General features: G+C 38.2%; 1 protein-coding gene across 2 annotated transcripts in view; it reads right to left on the bottom strand.

The window, feature by feature from the left end:
* stab2 (stabilin 2) overlaps window positions 1-24,710 on the bottom strand; it is a 58,441-nt gene that overhangs the window by 26,258 nt on the left and 7,473 nt on the right. For both annotated transcript variants that reach the window (XM_030150876.1, XM_030150877.1), the window contains 34 exons: window positions 21,855-21,940; window positions 21,695-21,761; window positions 21,487-21,582; window positions 20,878-21,006; window positions 19,917-20,113; window positions 19,415-19,542; window positions 19,173-19,306; window positions 17,085-17,164; window positions 16,857-17,006; window positions 16,369-16,512; window positions 16,171-16,233; window positions 15,331-15,447; window positions 15,195-15,248; window positions 15,032-15,112; window positions 13,992-14,144; window positions 11,652-11,711; window positions 11,454-11,555; window positions 11,145-11,231; window positions 10,670-10,781; window positions 10,385-10,565; window positions 9,984-10,077; window positions 9,728-9,886; window positions 5,092-5,187; window positions 4,768-4,860; window positions 4,646-4,693; window positions 3,615-3,748; window positions 3,412-3,514; window positions 2,680-2,757; window positions 2,505-2,594; window positions 2,304-2,411; window positions 1,963-2,094; window positions 1,066-1,194; window positions 745-807; window positions 28-126 (listed from right to left, as the gene is read on the bottom strand). In XM_030150876.1, the coding sequence (XP_030006736.1) occupies window positions 28-126; window positions 745-807; window positions 1,066-1,194; window positions 1,963-2,094; window positions 2,304-2,411; window positions 2,505-2,594; window positions 2,680-2,757; window positions 3,412-3,514; window positions 3,615-3,748; window positions 4,646-4,693; window positions 4,768-4,860; window positions 5,092-5,187; window positions 9,728-9,886; window positions 9,984-10,077; window positions 10,385-10,565; window positions 10,670-10,781; window positions 11,145-11,231; window positions 11,454-11,555; window positions 11,652-11,711; window positions 13,992-14,144; window positions 15,032-15,112; window positions 15,195-15,248; window positions 15,331-15,447; window positions 16,171-16,233; window positions 16,369-16,512; window positions 16,857-17,006; window positions 17,085-17,164; window positions 19,173-19,306; window positions 19,415-19,542; window positions 19,917-20,113; window positions 20,878-21,006; window positions 21,487-21,582; window positions 21,695-21,761; window positions 21,855-21,940 (3,647 nt within the window). The remainder of the gene's footprint in view (window positions 1-27; window positions 127-744; window positions 808-1,065; window positions 1,195-1,962; window positions 2,095-2,303; window positions 2,412-2,504; window positions 2,595-2,679; window positions 2,758-3,411; window positions 3,515-3,614; window positions 3,749-4,645; window positions 4,694-4,767; window positions 4,861-5,091; window positions 5,188-9,727; window positions 9,887-9,983; window positions 10,078-10,384; window positions 10,566-10,669; window positions 10,782-11,144; window positions 11,232-11,453; window positions 11,556-11,651; window positions 11,712-13,991; window positions 14,145-15,031; window positions 15,113-15,194; window positions 15,249-15,330; window positions 15,448-16,170; window positions 16,234-16,368; window positions 16,513-16,856; window positions 17,007-17,084; window positions 17,165-19,172; window positions 19,307-19,414; window positions 19,543-19,916; window positions 20,114-20,877; window positions 21,007-21,486; window positions 21,583-21,694; window positions 21,762-21,854; window positions 21,941-24,710) is intronic.

Raw genomic sequence — 24,710 nt, 5'->3', positions numbered from 1 at the left:
AATAAAGACTTATCTTGAAAAACATACAATGTTGGTCTTGTAACAGGTGGCTCTGCAGCCAATGGTCAGCAGCCGCTCCTCCTCAAACACTCGACTTAACATACACTTCCTCTTCCTCACTAATTTCTAGGAAAAAAAACAGAAATTTTAAAAGCCTGTTTTGTGTTCAGTTTGGTTTTTTGAACAGCTAAATCATTTCTGGAAAGTGAATTTTCATAAATTCAATCCCATCATCTGAAAATGAACTGAAGTTTCAAACATCTTCCGTTTTGTCTAGAGTCTCTCTTTAGTTTGAAATACTAATAAATTTTTCACTCAACATTATTATTATTATTATTATTATTATTATTGTTGTTGTTAATGTTATTACTTCTAATGTGCAATTTCTACTACTGTTTTTTGTACTACGGTTTTACTACTATTTCTATAGTTACTGTTATATTTTCTTATTCTCCTTCTAATTTTTCTTATACCTGTCTGCTATTACCATAAAACGGTGCTGTGCTGGAACCTGTCAATCAATAAAATTCTATCTAACCTAATGTAATGTAATTTTTTTTTCAAATTACAAGTTTACAAAGAAATAGAAGGGACAATTATGCTCTTTGAGCTAGTTTTAATGAAAACATCAATGCAGGAAGTGTTGTCGACTTACTACAAGAAAATTACATATAATATACCTATATTATAATATTACATGTAAAACTAAACAAAAATCATTTGTAATAATGATCTTAATCTTACGTCTGGGACTGTGTTGTTTGGGCAGATCTTGCTTCGTGGGAACAAACAGTCCTCACATGGTCCCTGTGAAGAGAAAAATGTAAGTACTTATTCTTCATACTATATACACTATTCAGTGGGTTTAATTATGGTATTATTTATTTATTTAGATACAAGACAGTGTGTATTGGCATTAGTTACAAAGAACAATGTGCGTGCACTAGATTTAGCAGAGGAGCTCATTTCCATCTGTTGTCCTGGACAAATGACCAACATAATAAAACATCACATGGATTACAAAGTACTAATATACAGGAATAGTGGTTGTTGATGTTTTATTACCATGACTTTCTGATATTGTGCCGAGTCGCAGCGATTCCTGTTTATCAGCAGAACAGACGACAGAGTGTGGATCACACCTTTACCACAGAGGATGTTGGATGAGTTTATCTGAGCATCATTAACAAACAGCTGGAGGAAAAAAAGATGGACATATAAATTCAAAGATACTAGAAACTATTAACTGTTAAAATATTACATGCTAACATTAGGCAATAATGATGAAACCTGATTTTAATAAATTAACACTAAAACCATTTTACATCAGTTCTGCCTGTTTGGGACAATGAGGCTGTTTACATGCACACTAATACTTTGATTATTATCCAATTTCTGGAATTATCAGATCATTGATACAATCATGTAAACAGCATAATTTGATATGCTTTATCAGATAACAGTAGTAAACTAATTATGAGAAATCGGATCAATACACCTGGATTTCCCCCCAGTACTTTGATGTCTTCATAAATGCATACAGGTTAATCTGATTTATTTTGTCCTTTTAATATGTGTTTGTGTGTTGTGTAAAAAAAAGAAAGAAATTGTATTAAATAGAAGTGACGTAGTCATACATGAGCAGAGGAAAGTAATAGGAAGTTTAAGTCCACAATCACTATGTACATACATACTGACATATGCACATAATGAACTAGTGTCTAAACCAGGGTTTTTTGATTATCGCATTTCTGAATTGCATATAAATGCATCAGATCTGATTATTATAATTATCTGATAACCACCAGTTATCAGATATTCAGCGCTATTCATCATTTCTTTCCTTATTTTATTATTCATTTATTTATTTCCCAAAAAAATACAAAGACATGACTGTGACATCAGATTGTTTGACAATGTTATTTATATCAGATTACATTATGATCACATTTGATATCTGACCTTTCCATCTCGGGGGAAGATGCCGAGGTGGAAGGAGAAGCCGAGCAGCGTGGGTTTGTATCCACCCTGTTGCAGGTCAGTTTTCAGCAGACTCTCTGACACCAGCACATGGTAGCGAGTTGTATTCACATCCTGTTAATATCAAAAGCCATTCAGGAAATTACTTATATTGAAACAAATACTCATTCTAAAGTCAAGGGAATAGTTCTACTCCAGGAGCAGAAGCACAAGAGTTTGACTGATTTAATGTATCTATGTTCATATTTTAGGCAATGAAAAATAATCAAAAGTCAAATAGGTCAAGCTATCAATCCTGCCCCCTTCCCATTGTCTTTGTATACCAGAGCAGCTGCACCAGTTTCCTTGAGGTAATTGTTGACTGCATCATCTGTTGGAGCGAAGACTGTGAACTCACTCGTCTGCTGGATCTCGTCAGTCAGGTTGTATTTCTGGAAAAAAAAAAAAAAAAACAGAAAAATATGCATCTCATATATTTAAAGAGTAAAATCTGAATGCCATAGGTGTGTATATTTATTACATACGATGATGTACGATCTGAAAAGAGAGAGGTCAGGCCGCAGAGCTAGCGTTGCCAACAGACCTTCACTTAACTTCCTGTCAGGAACCAAAACCTAAAACATAGAAAAACATAAAGTAATCTTTCAGACTCAGACAGAGGAAAGTCAGCGTTCACTAGCTTTGTTGTTATTGTTGTACCTTATCAATGATGTGGATCAGTCCATTAGTTGCAGCTATGTTAGGTGTGGTGATGGTGGCTCCCCCTACAGTTGTCACCTTACAAGTAAAAACAGCTTGGGTAAATGTAGTGCACATATTTCCTGAAGTTTACATCCACAACCATTATAAACTTTACTGATATGAACAGTATGCACATAATGGTAACAGATGCATATTTTACCTGCCATTTGAACAGTTACAAGACCAAAAATATCCTTTATTTTCTTGTTATTTGATAAAAAGACAAATTGAAAAAGGAATTTAATGCTCATTCCAGACAAATCAAACATAACACACGAAACACACTTGACAAAAAAAAAAAGTCCTATTTCTGAAAACTCTAACAGATCTGTCTTCATAACTTGTTCCTTTCTTTTCCAGGGTTTCAGTGCATTTGTTCAAACAGTTTTCTGCAGGTATCATAGACATATAAACAACGTGAACTCCAATTTCTGCAGAAAATCTCAAAAAAATTACAGTAAAAGAAAACATCTGGGTTATGGACAAATGGACAAATGCATTTTCTCACCACTCCACCAGCTTCGGTTTGTCAAGTTGCTGTCATTTTATGATGACCCTGAGCTTGTGTGAGATGAGGTTTGTTATGAGCTATTAAATCTATAAACAGTATGATCCCTGAAGACAGTTTGATAGGAGCTGATTAGAGCTAAGAGCAAGAGTTCACATACCAGTCGACCTCTGACAATGTACCTCATTGGATGTTGAAACAGGAAACGAGGTCTTTAGAAGTGAAGTCACAGAGGAAATGGCACTGATGGAGGATAACGGATAATTTCCTTGAATGATATGATTTCTGTCAAATAAGAGATGGATGACGGATCAGACTGCATGTATAAAAATGTCAAAATTAAATTGGAATATTATTCCACAGTAGATTTGTTCAGTGCTGTAACCTGACGAGACTTGGCAGGTTTCCCTTCGATGTCCAGAAGTTTCTGTCATCAGTGGACATTTTAGAAACAGCATCTGATGACGGGACAAGAAGGGTGATGTTCACCTCAGGCAGAGACCAAAACATACCAGACTCCTGAAATATAAACAAACAAACAAACATAAGGTCCTGAACGCTTCCTACAGGTGATACGGGTCATTACACTTACAAACATTCTGGTGACGTAAGTTTGTCCAAAGCTCTTTCTGTATAAAAGCAGTGGACAAAGTCACTGTGATGTTATCCAATGGGTTTTCAAGTTTACATTTGGACCATGTTGGCTTTTGGAGCCAGTGGTGATCCTATTTGGAGAGGGTAGAGATGGGGAAAAAGGATCTGGATGAACTTAACAAACTTAACTTAGCAAATATATTTTAGTTTTTAGTATTGTTTACATATTTGCTGTATATTCCTGTTGTACATGTATTACTACAAAGACAGAGAAATGTATATGTAAGTCATGCAATTCAGAAAAAAATATGAATGTTGTAGAAGCTATATGGGATCATATGGACAAAGAAAAGGCTAAAAGATCAAGAAAGCTGGGATATTCTGAAGGTGTGTAATATAACACAAGGCTATTTAAGAAAACATGCTGTTGGCCCAAGAGAGTTGAAGATTTACTGAATCCAATGGGAGGTCACACTAACTACTACCTTTACCTGCAGAAGCTGTTTAGCTCTTATTTATTTATTTTTGTGTTTCAATACTGTACATGTCTTGTTAGAAAAAGACACATGGCTATTACAACCCTAAAATAAATAAATAAAATAAGGGCTGCCTTACTGTATTTGTATGTCTGGCCTTTTCTTTACAAGGTCACTGCATTGGCTTCAGTTCCCAAGCTGACACTGTTTGTTTTGCTGCCTTTCAGGGCAATTTTACTGATGGATTTCAATAGTTCATGTATAAGATATCTTAATATGTTTCTGTAAATATTGTACATAGGATCTATAAGAACAAAACTACCACATAAAACCTGAGGTGACTCACAGTGGTCCATGTGTAGAAGTCAGAAGCCTCTGGTAAACTCATCAATTCCTGAAAGCATCAGACAAAAGCACTTAAGAGTCTCCATGTACAATGCATTAAAGCTGTGTAACATCATCACTCACCTGTTCCACTGTCCCGTAACAGATCTGTCCATTTCCAGTGTAACCATCATCACAAACACACTTCCACTGAGAGGAGATGAGGCGGCAGCTGGCCTGAAACACAACAGTCACCTCAAAATCACAAAAGTAAAGTCTGAAAGCCAGAGAAGACAAAGGACAAGCTATATGTGGATGTCAGAACTAAAAAGCAAAAAGTGACTTTATTAGTTTGCCATCCAGTGACTGTAAAAACAACATTGTATTTGACAGAAACCAGGACCACAACTTTTGTATTCTATTGATTTGATTTAATTGTGTTAAATAATAAGAATACTGGGTACTCACCAGGTAATGACAGCCTCCACTGAGCGTCACACACTGGTTTATAGCTTCACAATCTCGTCCGTTTCCTTTGTATCCAGATTTACATGAACAGTCACTCTGATGGTTCATAGAGAACAAAAGCAGAAGGGTGAATACTCACTGTGGCTGTTGAAATTCAAGATTCAAATTAGTGACCTAATGATAATTGGTATAATAGTAATTGAACAGATTATTTTATTGATGCTGCTACTGATGAATTCCTGCAGTCAACAAACAAACAAACAAACAAACATAAAAAAAAACCTATTACGGCAATTTGCAACAATATTCAATAAGCGGTGAACAGCCTGTTGATGGAAAAACCATTACTGTAGCTGTGATGCTAACAGCTGCAAAAGAGAGTCAAAGTCTGGCTCCTTATGTTTGTGACCCATGGGAGCTCATTTTATAAAAAAAAATGTAGTGCAGTCACTACAAAGAGAATTAAAAAAAAAAAAAATCATCCCATTTGAATAATTTCATCATTTACACATATGTTTGTCAGTTTAAAAGATGAAGATGATTGAAGATGGTGATCTGTCCAGAACTGTAGGCGATCAATGTGATGGGACTGTAGCAGGGGCGTAGAATTGCGTAGGGACGCTAGGGACACGTCCCTACCAGTATCCATCCACTACTGTGTTGTCCCTACCAATCCAACCACTGTCTGTAGTGTTTAGTCAGTGATTATGGCACACAAATGGTTATCAGTTGGTCTCTGCTAGAAGGCCCGCCTCTAACCCAATTATCACTCTCCGATTCTGCGGTTTTGCTATCGTACAGGGTGGGGAAGCAAAATTTACAATATTTTGAGGCAGGGATTGAAAGACAGTGTATGACCAATTAGTTTATTGAAAGTCATGAGAATTTATTTGCCACAAGAAAATTTACATAATAGAAAATGTTTTTATTCTATGTGTTCTCCTTCTTTCTCAATAACTGCCTTCACACGCTTCCTGAAACTTGCGCAAGTGTTCCTCAAATATTCGGGTGACAACTTCTCCCATTCTTCTTTAATAGTATCTTCCAGACTTTCTCCTAATAGTTTTGCTCATAGTCATTCTCTTCTTTACATTATAAACAGTCTTTATGGACACTCCAACTATTTTTGAAATCTCCTTTGGTGTGACGAGTGCATTCAGCAAATCACACACTCTTTGACGTTTGCTTTCCTGATTACTCATATGGGCAAAAGTTTCTGAAAAGGTATGGATAATAGTGTTAGGTATGATTATGACATCAATATATGTTTGGTTTCAAAACAATTGACGTAGTGCCTGCTGAGAAAAAACAACTAAATGTTCATTGTAAATTTTGCTTCCCCACCCTGTACATGTGACTGGCTGTCCCCGCTGTTACTCCATCTACTTGTAAAAGCTACAGTTACCCGCTAGTAGATGAGTTTCATGTGATGTATGCATACATTAAGTCTTGGAGGGGGAAGTCAAGCTGAGTTTGTAGCATGTTAAACGATGGACCTGCTAAACTCCTGTGTGCTGTTTATTACTTAGCTTTCACCAATTATAAGTTAGGCAGAAAGATCGCTCAGTTCCATTGGTGGCAGCGGTGGTTCTGTTCTGCCGACCGCTGTTTATAGTTATTACCGTGGTTAGCGTAGCTTCTCAGTATAGTTAGCCTGCGTGTCTGTTGCAGCGGCGTGGAAAAAAAGAATTGTCATCATGTGGTATGGTGATGCAGATCCCTTTACACCTACCAGGAGGGCTTCCCCTGACCTATCACCCTATAGACAGAGTGATTGTGGATCTACCTGCTCCCTTTGCCGGCAATGGCAGCCAGAGTTTCCTCAGCTGGAAGTGGCAGTCGGAGCTACGGCGCACAACACCGGTGAGTTAGCGGGGAGCTGGTGACAATAGTCCCCACCCATCTGTGCAAGTCTGCTTTTCTACTATGGGACAGCCTTCCACATGCGGTCAAGTCAAATTATACAGCCATAAAAGAGAAGATGTCATCAGCTTTTGGACAGAGACAGTTAATGGACCATTTTAGAGCTAACATATCGGCTCGTTCATGAGTTCTGGGGGAGAGCCTGGAGGTGTACGTGGCTGATGTGAGCCGGCTGGAGCTGGGACTACTGTTTTTGCCTCTGAGATGTACGCGCATCACTGTTGTTAGTAAACATTGAAACTCATCTGTTGGACAGGACAGGAGGCAGTTCGTATCTCCAACCGCTTAGTGTAAGTTGTCAATATCATGTATGCATTTGTTCTGCCTGGGTCACGTCAGCTAGATGGATTTGAATATCAGGGTGTCATTTACATTTACATTTGTACATGTGTCTGTTTGCCTGCATGTGTATGCGTGTCCGTGCGTGTAGGGCCGGTTAGTGGCATAGGCTGATAACTGATAACATGATAATTTCTCATTAATTGTTTAAAAATGAAGAAATGAGAGGGAAAAAAACAAAACAACAACCTCCCCTGTAATTTCTCAGGTGAGCTCTCCCAGACCGGTGCTCACTGTGTGTGTGAGTGACAGAGACAGAATGGAGCTGAATGACAGTCAGACAGGTGTAGAACTAAACATCCAGGTAAAGGATGGAGAGTTTATCACCATGAAAAGGCCTTCCAAGGCTTTAACTGCACAGTTTAGAAGAGGAGAGAAGAGGAGGCAGAAAAATAATCCAATTATAGAGGGATGTAACCTTTTATAATGTTAAAAAACATTTGATGTTACTAGCTACAGCTAGCTGAATTAAAATGAAGCAAAGTTTGCTAATAATGGAACTGCAGATGATTAAGATATGAGATATCTACTAAGGTGTGTGGTTTACTGCTGAACTGGTTTATACATGTTTCCATGTGGTTTATATATGTTTCTACATGGTTTACTGCTGGTTGGCTGGTTTATAACTCTATCTATCTGATTTATTCATGTTTCTATATCAGTGGTTCTTAACCTGGGTTCGATCGAACCCTAGGGGTTCGGTGAGTCAGTCTCAGGAGTTCGGCGGAGGCCAAGACACACACTCGACTCATTAGTCGGGTGTGTGTGTCGGGCTAGGTCCGTGTATGTAAACAAACGGCTTCGGAGACTCTTTCTCTGATTGACATCCAATATACGCGGTGTACTGTTGTTGCTTATAGCACTACAACACATCTGGAAGTGTTTATAATCTCTTCCACTCGTCTGACGATGAATTATTTGAGTATTTTCCACATCGTTGTTATGACTTTTGCTACTTCCTGTTAACCACGGATGCAGCCATGTGTAGCGTTTGTTTACATTTTTCGGTCACCGCACTGGTCAGTTACAATCACGTGACGACCGACACACCGTCATGGATGGAGAAATCGTATTACGCTAAAGCCGAGCTAGTGCCGTAATAAAACAACGATCACAAAAATACTGAAGGAGTATAACGAGAACTTTTTTTTGATACACTACATGCAATTATCTTTTTTTTTTATGTCAAAATTGCGTGGTTCGGAAAGTTCGGAGCGAGATGAAATGAAAACTGGGTTGAAAATGATAAATAGCATAAATACAATAAGTTCATTATTGGAATACATAAGGTTAAAAATTAAAACCATTTCAGTGTGGTAGTATTAAAAAAGGTCATGTCTTTGTGAAAAAGTATGTAATTTGTTGTGAGTTCATGCACTGTATTGGTTTTGTTCTTTGAACACAGTGATGTTAATGCACGGTTCATTCTGTGCACCAGTAAAACATATACCTTTGTCTTGAATTTGAAAAAAAAATCATATTTTATTCTTTAATAAAGAAGGGTTCGGTGAATGTGCATATGAAACTGGTGGGGTTCAGTACCTCCAACAAGGTTAAGAACCACTGTTCTATATGGTTTACTGCTAGTTGACTGTTTGATACATGTTTCTATGTGGTTTACTGCTGGCTGCTTTGTGCATCTCCTCTCATGCTTCATGTATCTCCTCTTCGTGCCCCCCCCCCCCCCCCCCCCATGTGTGTGTGTGTTTGTGTGCATGTGTGTATTTTTTAAGTGGGGGGGGGGCACCAAATTCTATCTCGCCTAGGGTGCCAAAATGGCTAGAACCGACTGACTATGATTGTTTGCTTGTTTGATCAGCTCTACATGACGTGAAATTATGATCGCAAATGCAAAAAAACATCAACTTTCAGGAGTGCTGCCTTGGAGCACTTTTGTGTCCCCACCAATGTCTGAATCAAACCTACTCCCTTGGACTGTAGTGATCACAGTTAATCCTTAAAATGCCCAAAGGGAACGGCCATGTTGGTGTTGATGACATGTATGACGTGCAATAACAGATGTAGTCCATTCAGCTGTTTAACACAAAACCAGTGCTGAGCTGGAGGTCTACTAGTTCCTTTTCTATTTTTTCCACCTACTGTGACTTTCTTGGCTACTTTCTACGACAAATATCACGTGTAAATGGTGGCTCAAACAGGATCAATAAAGTATCCATCTCTAGCCATTGGCTCATCACTCTATAATGTTATGATAAAAACTCAGCAGCTCCTCATTAAACTGAGAACAGAACAGTTTTGTATCCAGTAGCAGCTCTTAGACGGACCCTGTTGAAGACACTGAGACGTCACACCTGTTCCTGTGCCCTGTTCTTAAAAATCTTGGGTGATCCTTGAAATACTGTGATCACGTCACCTGTCCAGGTCCAACATAGATGCAGGTGGCGTTGGGGTGGCAGCCCCCATTGTCTGGAGAATCGCAGTTGTTGATTGGCTGACAGTCATCTCCATCCTCCCTCCATCCACTCAGACATTGACATGTGTGAGTCCCCACTCCTGTCTTTATACATTTGGCCTGCAGGAGGCAGAAATGAGGCTGCGTTAGCGAAACACCTGACATAATTTGACAGCATGTTTGTTTTATTGGACTCTGTGACTCTGTAATGGCTTACATTTACACTGCAGCCGCCTCGCAGAGGCGGAGCACATGGGTCTGATTCCACACATGTGATTCCATCGCCATTGAAACCAGGTTTACATACACACCTAAAAAAAGAACAAAACACAAAAACCAACAGAAAAAACAGATGTAGAGCTCTCCATTTGTATGGACTCATCAACTTGTTAAATGGCAATTCAGAGCCGTGTCTGTCCAGACTCATATAATATACTTTAAAGGAGTTTAATAAATGTTTTTTTTTTTTTTTTGTTAAATAGAAGTTTTCATCATCATCATACATGACAACAGAATATCCTTTAAATGTACGTTTCAGTCATAAAACCTCCACTGATTGAACTTTAATGTTATCTATGAAGACCGTAATCTGTTTGGGACTGACACAGGTAAACTCACCTGGTGGGTGTTTCACTGAAGTCACAGACGGCATGGGCGTGGCAAAACTGGACATTGGTGCCGCAGGCCGCCGTTTGCCGCTCACAGAAACGACCAGTGAACCCGGGTAAACAGGAGTCAGGTTTACAGCTACCGTCTGAGTTTGGACGGTTGTCGCACTGACCATTGATGCAAAGACAGGCTGCAGACAAACCGACAGACAGACAGACAAATAGAGACTTGAGGGCTGACAGTACCCTGACGCATCACAGACAGGTGTGATGAGCCTCTCAATTACAGACTTACTTTTGTCACAGTTTAGTCCATATTTGTTTAAGGAGGAGCAGTAATGGCAGCGTGAACCTCCGAAGTTTGGATCACAGACACATGTGCCGTTTCCTGACAGACCATCCAAACACTTAAAAATATTGTAAAAATGTATTTATGTCCATCCAAACACTTACAAAAACATGAACAACGTGAATCCAACCACTTAAAAATGACAATCACTGAAATAAGCCTTGTTAAAATTGATCAACACAAATGTAGAAAATGAAAAAAAAGGAAAATATATAGATAAATAATTAAAACCTTTTGTAAAACGGTCTAAAACATATAATTAACACAATAAAATGTTATTTAAAGGTTGCCTTCTCGATCAAGGACTAAGCCAACATTTTCACATGTTTTTCATTAATCACGTAGTAGGCTAACATACAATACTTTACTCTAAAAGAGTGAATATCATCTTGTTGAATATCTTTGTAAATATTTTCCTGACCTTTCCATGTCCAGAGCATGGCGTTGTGTATCCTCCAGGACATGGGCTGCAGTCCGCACCAAAGAACCCTGAACAGCATGCTGCCGTCTGAAGACACAAATACAACAAGTTATACACACTAAAAGGTTATGTTAATACAACAACATTTTTATTATTTATTTCAAGTACATTTTGGCATATTATTCTACTATATATGTATTTTAGAGTCTAAGAAAACACAAAATCCAGTCAATTAGAAGTAGTGTGCTGTGAAGACTTAATATTAAGAATAATTCAGTAAATGTAAGTTTATAATCTTCATGTATTTACCGTGACAGTGACATTGCACTGTGGAGAGCAGCCGGTTGCTGGTAATCTGACCGGTGGCTGGCCAAGTTTGAAAGTGTAAATACAACCATATGTAGATATGCCCTGATCACCAAGAAGGAAAAAGGTGAAGGAACATATTTACATCATGTTAGTATTGATGTAAGAGTTTTCATTAAATGAAATACTGAGTCGCCTTACTGTGGAAACTCCCGACGAGCACTGAGCCAGTTTGACTTTGGAGCAGCTGGTGCATTCACCCTGAAAAACACATTGAAGATTCATGCATTTGATCTAAGTGAAAAAATAGTATTTAATGGATTCATTTATATTCCTACAGGGAGACTCATAGCTGTCATGGGCAACCTCTCTAATCCACTCAGGAGAAGGTTTAGTCATACATTCATAGAGCCACATATCAGAACACATGACCCAGACCTCACATCACCACAGCAGCCACCACCTCCACTCTGCACTGACACACACCCTAAAACTGTCAAGGCATATGTATGTAAACAGCTGTATGCCCAGCACTGATTTACTTTGTTACCCAGCAAGTTCCAGACAAACGTGGTATTGTTTCTGCTATTGACCATCTGCGTGCATGTGAGGATGTGAGAAAAATAACATCAACCACGGTCAGGGACACAAGGAATTAGAACCACTGAAACTACATTTACACCCAATATTTTTAAATTTGTTTCATGAAGATGTATTCAATTATTCAAGAGTCTTATCTATTCTCTTTATTTAGTAGCTTCTCTCTTGGCTGCACTGCTTCCAGCAGTGTATGTGTCTTTTAGAGCGTTTGTCCAAGCATTATTCAGTCTTAACCAATCAGAGTTTATGTTTGCCATATGGGGACGATTGAACAGTACAGTAACATATAGCTGTTTTCTCAACCCATAATGGCTGACAGTAACAGTTTTGGTGAGTATGGGGCATTTAATTAACATTTTTATGTTTTTGTATTTAATGATGATAATTAAGATGGTGCATGTGGTGTAGCTGTGGCTGTAGTGAAAGGACACCTGTTGAGTTGTGTTCATTGCATTTCTTGATTTAGTAATGACATTCGATCTTATTAAGTGAGATACCTGTCTGTGATGCAACGCTGTGTTATATTGCATTTTTGGTATAGTATTGATGATATTGTAAAAGGTGGATTATGTCAGGAAGAACAACACTGAGGGCCTAGATGTGAAATACACTGGTACTATATCTCAACCAACAGTATTTCTACCTTGATCTCCATCTAACTTAAGACACAAAACAAAATGGCAATTGAAAATCCATTGTTTACTCTGTAAAGCTATGCTAATAAAAGTTGAGAGTGCACATTTTTGGGGATTTAAATGCATACATAGACTATGATATCAGTGGTGGATCCAGAAAAAATGAAATGGGGGCGTTATATATACATACCTATGTGATATCCTTCTCCGAATTATCATATTCCTGCACAGCAGGACTGCTTTTTTGTTCAACAGAACATGCTGTGCATCACAGTCATACAGTCTACTCTCGTTATACCGCCAACTTTCGTTCACGGCCAAATTGGCGGTATAGCGAAAATGGCGTTACAACGGGTTGCGTCCATAATGTGCATGTCTTTACTATATGATGTCTATGCTGCCTCTGTTAACCCGTTCTAATTGCGTTTCTAAATAAATCTTGATTCTGTTATGTTGTAAGGGATCATTTAAAGTGGGGAAACATTTTAAGCATTATTATACCGTGTCGGGAAATGACACCCCATCATCTTGAGGCTTTGGCTTAATCCCACGTCCTCTTCCCGACATCCTGACCTACTGAGTGTTCTGTGATAAATGAACGGTGGCCGTTCCGTAGACCTACTCGTAGCTTGTCGCGATCAGCGTCTGGCACATTTGTTTCAGTGCATTGTTAAAATTTATGTGTACTCGATGGCAATCACACTGGCAGTATAACGGTCGGGAAATCAATGGTATAAGTGTTGTTTGTGCATGGAACTGGGCTGGCGGATGGCGATAGGCGGAAATGGCGGTAGCTAATGGAATAATGCATTGGGGATTTTTGTGCAATGGTTTTGGTCGGCGGTGAGCGAAAATGGCGGTATAACGGCGGGCAGTTTAACGAGAGTAGACTGTATTTCACAACACAATGTACACTTTAATCTTACTTATCCCTGAGGCTAAGATGTAAACATTGCATCCAGAAAAGTACCAAGACAATCAGATAGCAAATAGGTCCACTTCCAGGACAACTGGGATTTGGCTCAATAGGTAATGCTTCAGACTGCGGGGCGGAAACCAGGGTTCACTCTCACATTCACAGCCTGGTGGTGGTAAACTACATCTGTGGCCACAGCTGCCCTGGGGCAGGCTGACAGAAGCATGGCTGTCAATCCAATTTCAGTGGAAAAATAAGGCTTTAATAGTGTAATGAGGAAAATGGAATATCTACGATGAAGGGTGATTTTAAGTGATCTGCATTAAACTCATATGATGTACCAAACATCTGCTCATCTGTCGAAAAATAAAGTCTGAAAGCGGAGCACACCATGATCACTTTGTTTTCTGTGACGTCACATCGGTGGGGTAGGATGGGTTCAATGGAGGGTGGAATCAACACACCATCCAGGACATAGAGGCGTCCATTCCTTCCTTCCACAGCTGCCTCCAACACGGCTGCATCATTAACCTGAATCTGACCCTGAAAAGGAAACACAGGTTAAAAAAAAGTAAATAAATAATTATAGTGAACAGCACAATTGAAAGATGACATCAGACTACAGATGAATAAATATGAAAAAGAGAGTTTCTTATAATGTAATAAAAAACATTTAAGTATGAAAGATGTGACTGTTTTCTATCCCCCAAAACACCAGTAGGTCTGATGTTTTATCACGTTTTAAAGACCATGACTGACTGTAAAATATAGAAAACATATTGAAAAGGTTTTGAAAACAAGAAAAGAAAATATCTATGAACCAAAGTAATCAGTATTAAGTGTGACCTCCCTCTGTACTGACTATATCTTGAACTATTTTGTGCAGAAAATGTAAGATTTACTGCAGTTTTCATCCAATGTATGTCACATGAAGACCCTGGTGCTAAAAGTACTGAAGTCACAAAAAAAGTCTGTTAAAAATATTTATAGGGTGGACTTAGCTAAACAAATGCAACATGTTTATATACTCAACTTGAATTGCCCAAAAATATGACCTCAGTATTTTTAGCACCAGGGTCTTCAAATGTTTCTTACTGTTTGGGCGACCATTTGTCATTTACAAATATAAATAGAGACATTTGCCTGCAGGAGTCATTTACATCTGATTTTGTGCGTGTTGTGAACATACTCATGCATATATTTGTTATAGTTTCTTGTTACTTCAAAAGAGACTGATAAATAAACACTTATGCTATTTACAACCCTGTAAGAAGAACAAAGTTAAAGGTGGCATAAGACCTTTGCAGAGTACTGTATGTGGAAGATAAAATAATTAAATACGTTGTACAAAAAAACATTCCTGACCTGTGTTTTATGCAAATCATTAGGAGAGAAGAGAGTGTTGTACAGATTTTTGTGCCAACACTTACATTTTCTGTCACATTAATCGTCAGAGCCTGATTGGCCATTGTCACGATGCTGGGACTGGAGACGGCATTGAAGACCTCCAGCTTAACACACACAAAAATGAATGAAATAAAATGAAAAATTATAAATATTTTTGCAGAATTAAAAGCAGATGCTTGTACTCACAGAGATGGACTGGACAATGTGGTGTCTGAGAAACTCTACCAACTTGTTGTGACCCTGGAGGTTGAACAGATTTATTTTCATTGAAGTTATTTAATATCTACTTGTTGTGGTTATTTTACCACTGAATTATTCTTACATCAGCGCTGTTCAGGTACTGCAGTTGTCCCTCCTTCATTGCATCAAAAGCAGCGGTGGTCGGAGCAAAGACAGTCAGCACACCTGGTGAGTCTATCACAGACGTCAGGTCAGCTTTCTGGAAATAAAAACATCGAATCATTCCATTCAGTAAGAAACTTCAAATAAAAACATGTAGATAAATAGAAGGAAAATTACAACAGATGTATCATAAACTGTCCATGACAGTACTGCTAAATTAACATAGCATAGTTGTCAAATTGTGTGTGTGTGTGTGTATATATATATATATATATATGCGATATGTGTAATATGTCTGTATGCTTATATAGAGACGGCTCATATGTATTCACTTTAGTTACAGTTCATTTATTAAAACCACCTCTTAAGTTTTCCTTATGTCTGTAGAAAAAATGTCATCATATTACAAGTATTAAGTCATAATATTGTATGACTTCATTTTATTATTTTTGCCATTTTGAGGATAAATAAATATTATGACAATAAAGTTTCAATTATACAAGAAAAACATCTGACTTATTCATGGAAGATGTGATTTTATTTTTTTTTGTCAATAGGAATTCACTGCACAGCTGAACCAGATACATCACCAGCTGTTTTTTTCTAGAAACAGTATGAGATTACTTGTGTATACTATGACTCCTAATGTATCAGATTATTTTTGTCCTCAATGAGACGTGAAACTCATGTGGTTTTGTTTTGATCAAATTTGAACCAGATTCAGCATCTCTAAAGTAAATATATGAATAAAAACAAAGTAAATATAGTGATAGTTTTCAAGATACAGGTGCAATTACAAACTGGTAAATAACCGCCATACTTCTAATAAGGTTCTGAAAGTATCAAATTTGCTGTAGTCAGAGAGGATCTTCATCAGGTTCTCCTGTGAATAAAAGACACAGATAATAATGCAACATGGATAATAGTCAGCCTCATAAACTACATGCAAATAAATGACCTAAACAACCAACCAGGCTACATAATAAATAAAACTCAGAGATAAAATGCCTGTTTGCACCTCTGTATCACTGTCCACAGTGGGTGAGACACTGTCCATCAGTTTATTGATGAAATGAATCATCCCATTGGATGCAACTACATCTGACTGGATGATCACACCTTTCTTCCTGCTGCCATGGATGCGGATTTTAGTCTGATAGTCCTGAAAAAGAAGAAAGTTAAAAAGAAGCCTGATGGTTCAATGTTTGGACAAGTTAATTCACATTCAAATCGTGTATTCATGGTAAAGTAGCAGTAATGTAAAGTACAAGTACTGATTCTACTTCTGTTCTCGAGTCAAATGGGAAAAGTGCAGAAATGTTCTCAAAAGTATAAGAGTCACTGTCTCAAACTGATTTGACTTTATGGATAGTGTTGAGTGCACTTTTCTCATTGCTGCTTCCTGTTGCACTTTATCAGTTTACTCAGTTTAATACTTTAATTTAGCCTTAGAATGGTCCATTGCGAGTATCTGACATTTCCTTTGCATGTTTGAGCTCCTCTCACCCCCTCCGAGGTGTCGGTCTCAGCTGATTTTCCCGTCAGAGTGTAAAAGACATCAGTTTTCTTCAAAGTCTCAAATGGCATCACCCCGGCAACCAGGTGCATCTTACACAGGTATTTGGCTTTGGCTTGATTGGCCATCAGTGTCCTCACCTGGTGAACACATACATTTTCACCTGTAAATATCAAAGTCTGCCAAGCAAAGCAGATCTTTACGCATCAATTTCTCACCGAGCTTCCTCTGAAGGCTTTATTAATCGGGACAAAAACAGTGAAAGGACCCAGGTTCTGCAAAGGCCACGACAGAGACTCTAGAACAGAAATAAAGAAGAATATGAAATCCACTGAGGAGGGTGTGTTTTCATCAGCGTTTGTGTGTTTTTCTATCTGTCAACAGGATCACACAACCCCCACAGTAACCCCCCCCACAAATCACACCATGTGCATGTGCAATCACAATGTAGATATGCAAGTACTATTGAAATCTTACAATGTTTAATTCAAATTCTCTATTTATATACAAGTTTATATAAATACAAAATTTCTCATTTTCTTTCATATTTCATTTCTCACTTGTGTTTCTTTTCTACCTGTCTTTGCACTTGTGTGTTGAATGTTGCAGCTGTCAACTGTGAAAATTCCCCATGGTACGATCAGTAAAGTCTTATCTTATCTCATCTCATCTTTCACAAAGACAATTTTGGGAAACAGAGAAGGAGGTGGAGGATGGATTTGTTTTGGTTTTTTTTCACTGTCTAACATGTCAAGTGAAGCCGGTTGAACTGAGCTGATTGAACTACTCGAACTGTTCGTTAATGATGCATTGGCCATGATGGAAGCAGAAGGAAACTAGCAGCATTTAACAACATGAGATGTCCTCACCACAGAGCCGTCACTTTTAATACATGTCTGTTAAATATTCAGTTGCGATGTAGCCTACTGCTGCATTTATGATCTATTAGAGGAACTGTCATGTAAACCTATGATTCACTTTGAATTCAATTCACAATTTAGCCTTATGAATGAGTAGGTGATGTAGGGATATCAAGTTTTATGTAACACACACAAGTAGATTATATGCTCGATTATTACAAATAACAAATACAACTTCAGATTGAGGGAAATATTCCTTTAATAAAGTCTTCCTCCAGTCAGGGTTTGTGTAATTCAACCATGTCACACCTCTAGTCACGTTATGGGTTTGATCAACTCATTGACCTCTAATATTTTGTAGGATCTTCACCTTAGATTATGTCATGTATTTATCATATCATCATTTCAGTAAATTTATACACATTTATTTCCTTTATTTTTATTTATTTATTTAGACTTGACCAACTGAACCAACCTCAGATCATATCACTTGCGCCCACACACTTGTACTATAGGCACTAGGTATGATGGGTAATCACTTCATCCTCCTCTCTTCTCACCCTGATGCATCCATCACTCTGGAACAGGGTCAGTCTGAACTCATCAGACCATACAACCTTTTTCCATTAAAACACAGTCCAATTTTTTAGCTCTCTATCAAACTGATGGTTGTTTAAGAAATTAGAAATTATTCAGTAATTTCTCAATAATTATGGAGGTCTCTTATATATTTGCATAGTTAAATGTCGGTGGTGACTTTTATTCAAGATAATCTCAATAAAATTGAGTGTAAAATGACAACGCCAGTATGATGGCTGCTCATCATCAGAAAAGCATCAGTTAATCTGAAAGATCTGGGGGAATGTTTGACAGAAAAGCTATAGTTCTACAATAGAAAAAAAAATTATATCATGAGAATAAAATCAAAATTTAACAAAATTATGATAACTCAGTTGTAATTTTATCTGTCTGAAGAATTTAAGCACTATTATTTAACCTAAAAAAGCAGTAAACTTGGTTCTGCAGCAAAACTCTATTAAGACTGCTGCGTTTGGGTCAGCTGGGATTTCAGATTTTAACTCTTCTACCTTTAAACATTTTTTTCCCTAAAAATTATGACTTTAGCTCACAACATTACAGCTTTGATTTAATAATATTCTGATTTCATTTTCAAAATATCAGATTTTTTTTCATTGGTGTGGGTCCAATATTCTGCATACATTTCATACAGTATTATGGAAAAAATACAAATAATAATGTCATGCAGGACCTATTAATCTGCAATATAGTTGTTTTAGATTGCTTCTTGTTTGTTTCAATGATAATTTATGGTGTCTTCTCTAATCTAGTAATTCTATTATTCTTTTTACAGAGTATTTTCTTTCAGTTGTGGACGACGTTTGTGAAATGTATTTGATGTGGAAAACCTCTGAGTTATGGTTGTACCGAACAGAGTGATGGCACTGTTGAGCTGGCTGGCCCACTGGCTGCCTGGTTCTGTGTTCAGTTCATTCAGACGCTGCATGATGTTTCCATAACAAACTTTACCATTACCAACATAACCCTGCAAACAGGTGCATCTGAGGAAGAGAAAGACAGGAGATATGAGTGATGCATTAAACATCTGAGACTGGATTTCATTTTTCTTTCATTTTGTTGTGCAGTGAACAGGAAGTAAAGTGACTCACTCGAATCTTCCTGGTGCCACAGTGGAGCAGTTGGCATTTTTGTGGCAGGAATCTGGTCTGCAGACATCCGTCAAACTGCAGACGCCATCCACCAGTTGTTTAAAGCCAGAAAGACACTCGCAGTGAGACTACAGAGAGAGCAGCAGAGGTTAATGCTGTCTGAATGTACAGTCATCAGTGTAATACCTTGTGTAACGTGAAAATTCAAAAGGATTCTGTCATGCAAATATTAGATCCATATAAATTTGAACTGATCTTAAACCTAAGCTTGCACTTTATGTTTTTTTTTTCTCTTACTTTTGCTACTTCTGTTGCTACATACCTGTTTTTATCTACAATAATGATTTTACTCTTGTTTCTGCTCCTTGCGTTGTTCTTCTTTCTGTAAATCTCTAACTTATCCCAACCTTGATCCCAAACCACATTTTACTCCAGTTCATTCTCCCAAAATCCTCTCTACTAGCCTTTTATTTGCTCCTGATCTTGTCCAGTTTCCTCTTACCTTCCCTGGTTCATCATAGACACAGTGGGTGGAATCAGCGGAGCAGCCCCCCCTATTGGTCTGACAGGGGTCGATGGCCATACAGACGTGTCCATCTCCACTGTAGCCTTCGTTACAGGCACACATGTGCTGGTTCGGTCCGGTGTGGATGCAGGTAGCCTGGGCATGACAGATCCTCTGCAGACATGGGTTGATGGCTGAGGAGACAGAAGACAAACAAAATAGGGTCCAGAACAGTTTATTTAACTAATTATTTTGGGTGACTATCTAAATAACATTGAGTATAAAACTATGACACCAGTATGATGTTGTTAGGGCCACAATGAGCAGAAAAACATTTGTTCATCTGGGGGAAAATTCATAACATTTGAGATTAAAAGCTGTAGTTTTACAGTACAATAGCAAAAATTTATATTATGAGAATACAGACAAAATTTAAGGAAACCGAAGAATTTAAGCTTCATTATTTAACCTAAAAAAGCAGTAAACTTATTGGTTCTTCAGCAAAGCTCTTTTAAGACTTTTATGTTTGGGTCACCTGGATTTTAGATAACTCCTCTACCATTAAACTTTGTTTTTCCAAAGAAAACAATTCCTTTATCTCATAACATTTTTTTGTCAGTGTGGCTCCAATACTGTACATTTTATATATAATTTTATACATTTTATAACATTTTATACAGTATCACAGAAAAATAAAAATATAATCTCATGCAGGCCGTATTGATCTACAATATTTTGTTTTACATTGCTTTTTGGGCGATATTATTAATTACTATTCTTCTTATAGAGTATCTTCTAATGATAATTATTTTTTTCTTTTTTGCTCATGAAAACACAGGACACAACTGTTAAATTAGATAACAGTTTGGTGCAGTTTAATGCTGGAGTTTAATGCTCATGTAGTAAGTGTTAGAATACAGTTGAAACAGATGCATTTTGTGTTGTCTCTTAAACTTACAAAGACATTGAGCGTTGGGACTGTCTTTTCTGTAACCAGGCATACACTGACACGCCAGCTGCCCTGTCGCAGCCTCCTCAATGCAGCGAGAGTTGGACGGACAGCTTAGAGCCGCACACTCCGGCACCTCTGCAAACACAGGTGAGAATGTCACAGAAGACAGGTGCATTTAGAGGTGACAGTTACTAAGTAAAGGTGCAGGTATAAAGTGCGGGTAAAGAAGCAAATGTAATGGAAGTAAAATACAAGGCAAAAGTATCAGCTCAAGAGAAATCCTTGAAGTAGTATTCACTATGGTTTCAGTTTTGTTTTCTTTGGTGGCCCCTACAGGTGATAAGTGATAACTGGAGTTTCGTTTTTGACCTGATCTTCAAACCACTTGTGACCATCACCTATGTAACATCATTCAGCATCATCAGTCAGCTGACAGATGGAACCTGTGGCCACGCCCCCATAGACATGAAAGTGTTTCAGACAGAGTTATGTTTTGTTTGGGGTGTTGTATCAGCTCTGTCAGCACTGAAAATGTGAGTCCACTTTAGTGAATGAAGCTAGAGGTTTTTTCTTTCTACGACCATTCAGGGTCATAGAACTGGATCGTGAACTCACCTTGGTTACAGTTTGGTCCTTTATACCCAGAGAAACACATACATGTACCATCACCATTTAATCCAGCGTTACACAGACCATGGACACAGGTGCATACTGGGAGGGAAGAACCAGACCAACATAGCTATCACTTTCATACATCTATATATAATCAGTGTGATGCTTTGTTGTTCAGATGCAAAGGAAACAGTGAGTCATGATGAGTTACCTGAGCTGCATTTGGGCCCATACCGACCAGATGCACAAATCTCACAGGCTGTACCTGCAAACCCTTCCTGAAACCAACACACATGTACTGAGGTGTTTTTGCTGCCTTTAGATGAGTGTTTCCTGTGCTTTGGTGCATCATTTTTTTGCAGGTGTGTTACCTTGCAGCTACAGGTGCCGTTTCCTCCCACTCCGTCAGAGCACACCCCATTGTGGCTGCAGGGTCGGCTGGCCTCCTCTGGACACTCTGAAACACAAAGAGGAAGCAGTCAGCACACAGTATTGTTTTGTTTTCTGTGAGGAAATAGATTCATTCGTTGACTTCCTGACTTCTTCTCTTCGGTCTTATCTGTTGTTTTCCTTTGTCCCTCTGTAATGTCGACAGGTCATCAACTCATTAAAACAACCGCTGACAGACTCTGCTTCCTCTTTGATGGAAACTACTCTTTGATGGAAACTTTATAACAGTTTGCATAATTTAATGAAGTTGTATCATCTTTGGTCATTGTATTATCTACATGTTATTTACATGATGTAAAGTTAACATGTGAATATCTGCATGTAACAGATTCATCTTCATTGAGTTCTGCAGAACAGGAGATTATGTACATTTTATAAGTAATTTGATTGTGTGGACATTTTAATATTTAATCTATATTATTTATATTTTTACACAGCTCATTTGTAATGATTTTCATGTAGAAATTATGTTAATTCAGACTGCAATACATAAACTAAATAAACTAAATATCTGCAGTAGATATACTTTACTTTGTCACCTGAAGGTGAAGCTACTCATATTAAAAAAGTCTGTAATGTTTTGATGAGTTTCTCCATTGGAGAAAAGGAATCCCTTCAGTAGAGATGCTGTGCTATACATGAATCTCGGTGGCTCAGTGGGAGGTATTTGGGACTCAGGGAGGCCTTTATGACAGGACATCAGCATTTTCCCATCCTGCTGACTGGGAGATCTGCGGCCAGGAAGGAAATTCTGTTTTCTGCAGGCAGAGATGCTTCCTGTGGGCCTGAGGGTTAGAACAGCATGTGACAGGAGTCACCTGGAGGCCTGTAACGGTCTTTCAAGAAGGTCCAGGAACACTGCTCAAACAGTCTAAATGCTACCCTAATGTTTCACCAACACTCCTGTGACAATGTTGTAATGATCCTGGAATATATTTGTAAGACTGAGAAGAACAAAAGAATTAATGCCATACACAGATGGGTGGGGAAAAGGGGTATAGTAGAGGTAAACTAGATCCAGTGGATGTTCTATACTTCACCTTTTGTTCTTCAAAGCCACCAAACTCCTCAGATAAAAACATGTCTTGTCAGCTGGTGCATCTCTTGTGTGGTTGTGGTTAAATCTAAATAAGGCTCTGGCACAACTTCACCTACTTCACCTACACTACATATACTTCACCTACACAGCTGCTTTAACGTCTTTCAGTCAGGTTTTAGACCACATCACAGCACTGAGACAGCTCTGCTCAAAGTATTTAATGACATTCGCTTAAACACAGATCATGGCAGATCTTCAGTTTTAGTGTTACTGGACCTCAGTGCTGCATTTGACACAGTCGACCATGATATATTACTTGATCGACTGGAAAATTGGGTGGGACTATCTGGCACAGTTCTTGATTGGTTTGCATCCTACTTAAAGGGCAGGGATTATTTTGTGTCAATAGGTAACTTTAAATCTGAGCAGACCAAAATTACATGTGGAGTCCCCCAAGGCTCCATCCTGGGGCCCCTTCTGTTCAACATCTACATGCTTCCACTGGCTCAGATCATAGAAAAAAACAAAATAGATTACCATAACTATGCAGATGACACACAGCTCTACATTTCAATGTCCCCAGGTGACCATAGTCCCATACAAGCACTGGGTAAATGCATGGAGCAAGTATCTGAATGGATGGGCCATAACTTTCTTCAGTTAAACAGAGAAAAAACTGAGGTAGTCGTTTTTGGACCCAAGGAGGAGCGTCTTAAAATCAGCAAACAGCTCCAGTCACTTCAGTTAAAAACCTCAGACCAGGCCAGGGATTTGGGTGTTGTCATGGATTCAGACCTGAATTTTAAAAACCACATACAAACAATTACAAAGTCAGCTTACTATCACCTCAAGAACATTTCTAGGATTAAAGGACTGATGTCGAAGCAGGACCTTGAAAAACCTGTCCATGCATTTATCTTTAGTCAAGTTGACTACTGTAACAGTATCTTCTGTGGTCTCCCTAAAAAGTCTATTCGACGACTGCAGCTGATCCAGAATGCTGCTGCTCGAGTCCTAACTAAGACCAAGAGAGTGGACCACATCAGCCCAGTTCTGAGGTCTCTACACTGGCTCCCTGTCTCTCAGAGAATAGACTTCAAAATTCTCTTACTAGCATATAAAGCACTGAATGGTTTAGGCCCAAAATACATTAGAGACCTTCTAGTCCAGTACGACCCATCCAGACCACTCAGGTCATCTGGTACAGGTCTGCTCTGTGTTCCCAAAGTCAGAACTAAACATGGAGAATCAGCGTTCAGTTTCTATGCTCCATATATCTGGAACAAACTACCGGAAAATATCAGGTCTGCTGAGAGTCTGAGTTCTTTTAAGTCCAGGTTAAAGACTCACCTGTTCACTGCTGCCTTTGACTAAAAGGCTTTTGACGTTTTAAATTTTATATTCTCTTTGAAACTCTGCACTGCAACTTTTACTTTAATATGTGTGTTTTTTATTGTTATTTTATTCTATTTTATTTATTTATTTTTGATTTTGTGTGTTGTTTTCTTACTTGCTGTTTTTAATCACCTTTTATATGTTTCTTTTATAATGTTTTAAATGTGTTTCTTTTTGTTTCTTTTATTTCAATGTCCTGTGTGAAGCACCTTGAATTGCCTTGTTGCTGAAATGTGCTATACAAATAAACTTGCCTTGCCTTGCCTTACTTTGAAGGTGCATAGAGCAGAAGAAAAACTAGCTACAGATCAAGAACTCCAGCAGTACTTGTCATATAGAGCAG

Source organism: Sphaeramia orbicularis, chromosome 12, assembly GCF_902148855.1.
Source record: "Sphaeramia orbicularis chromosome 12, fSphaOr1.1, whole genome shotgun sequence".
Lineage (NCBI taxonomy): Eukaryota > Metazoa > Chordata > Actinopteri > Kurtiformes > Apogonidae > Sphaeramia > Sphaeramia orbicularis.
This window is presented reverse-complemented; position numbering and strand designations above follow the sequence as displayed.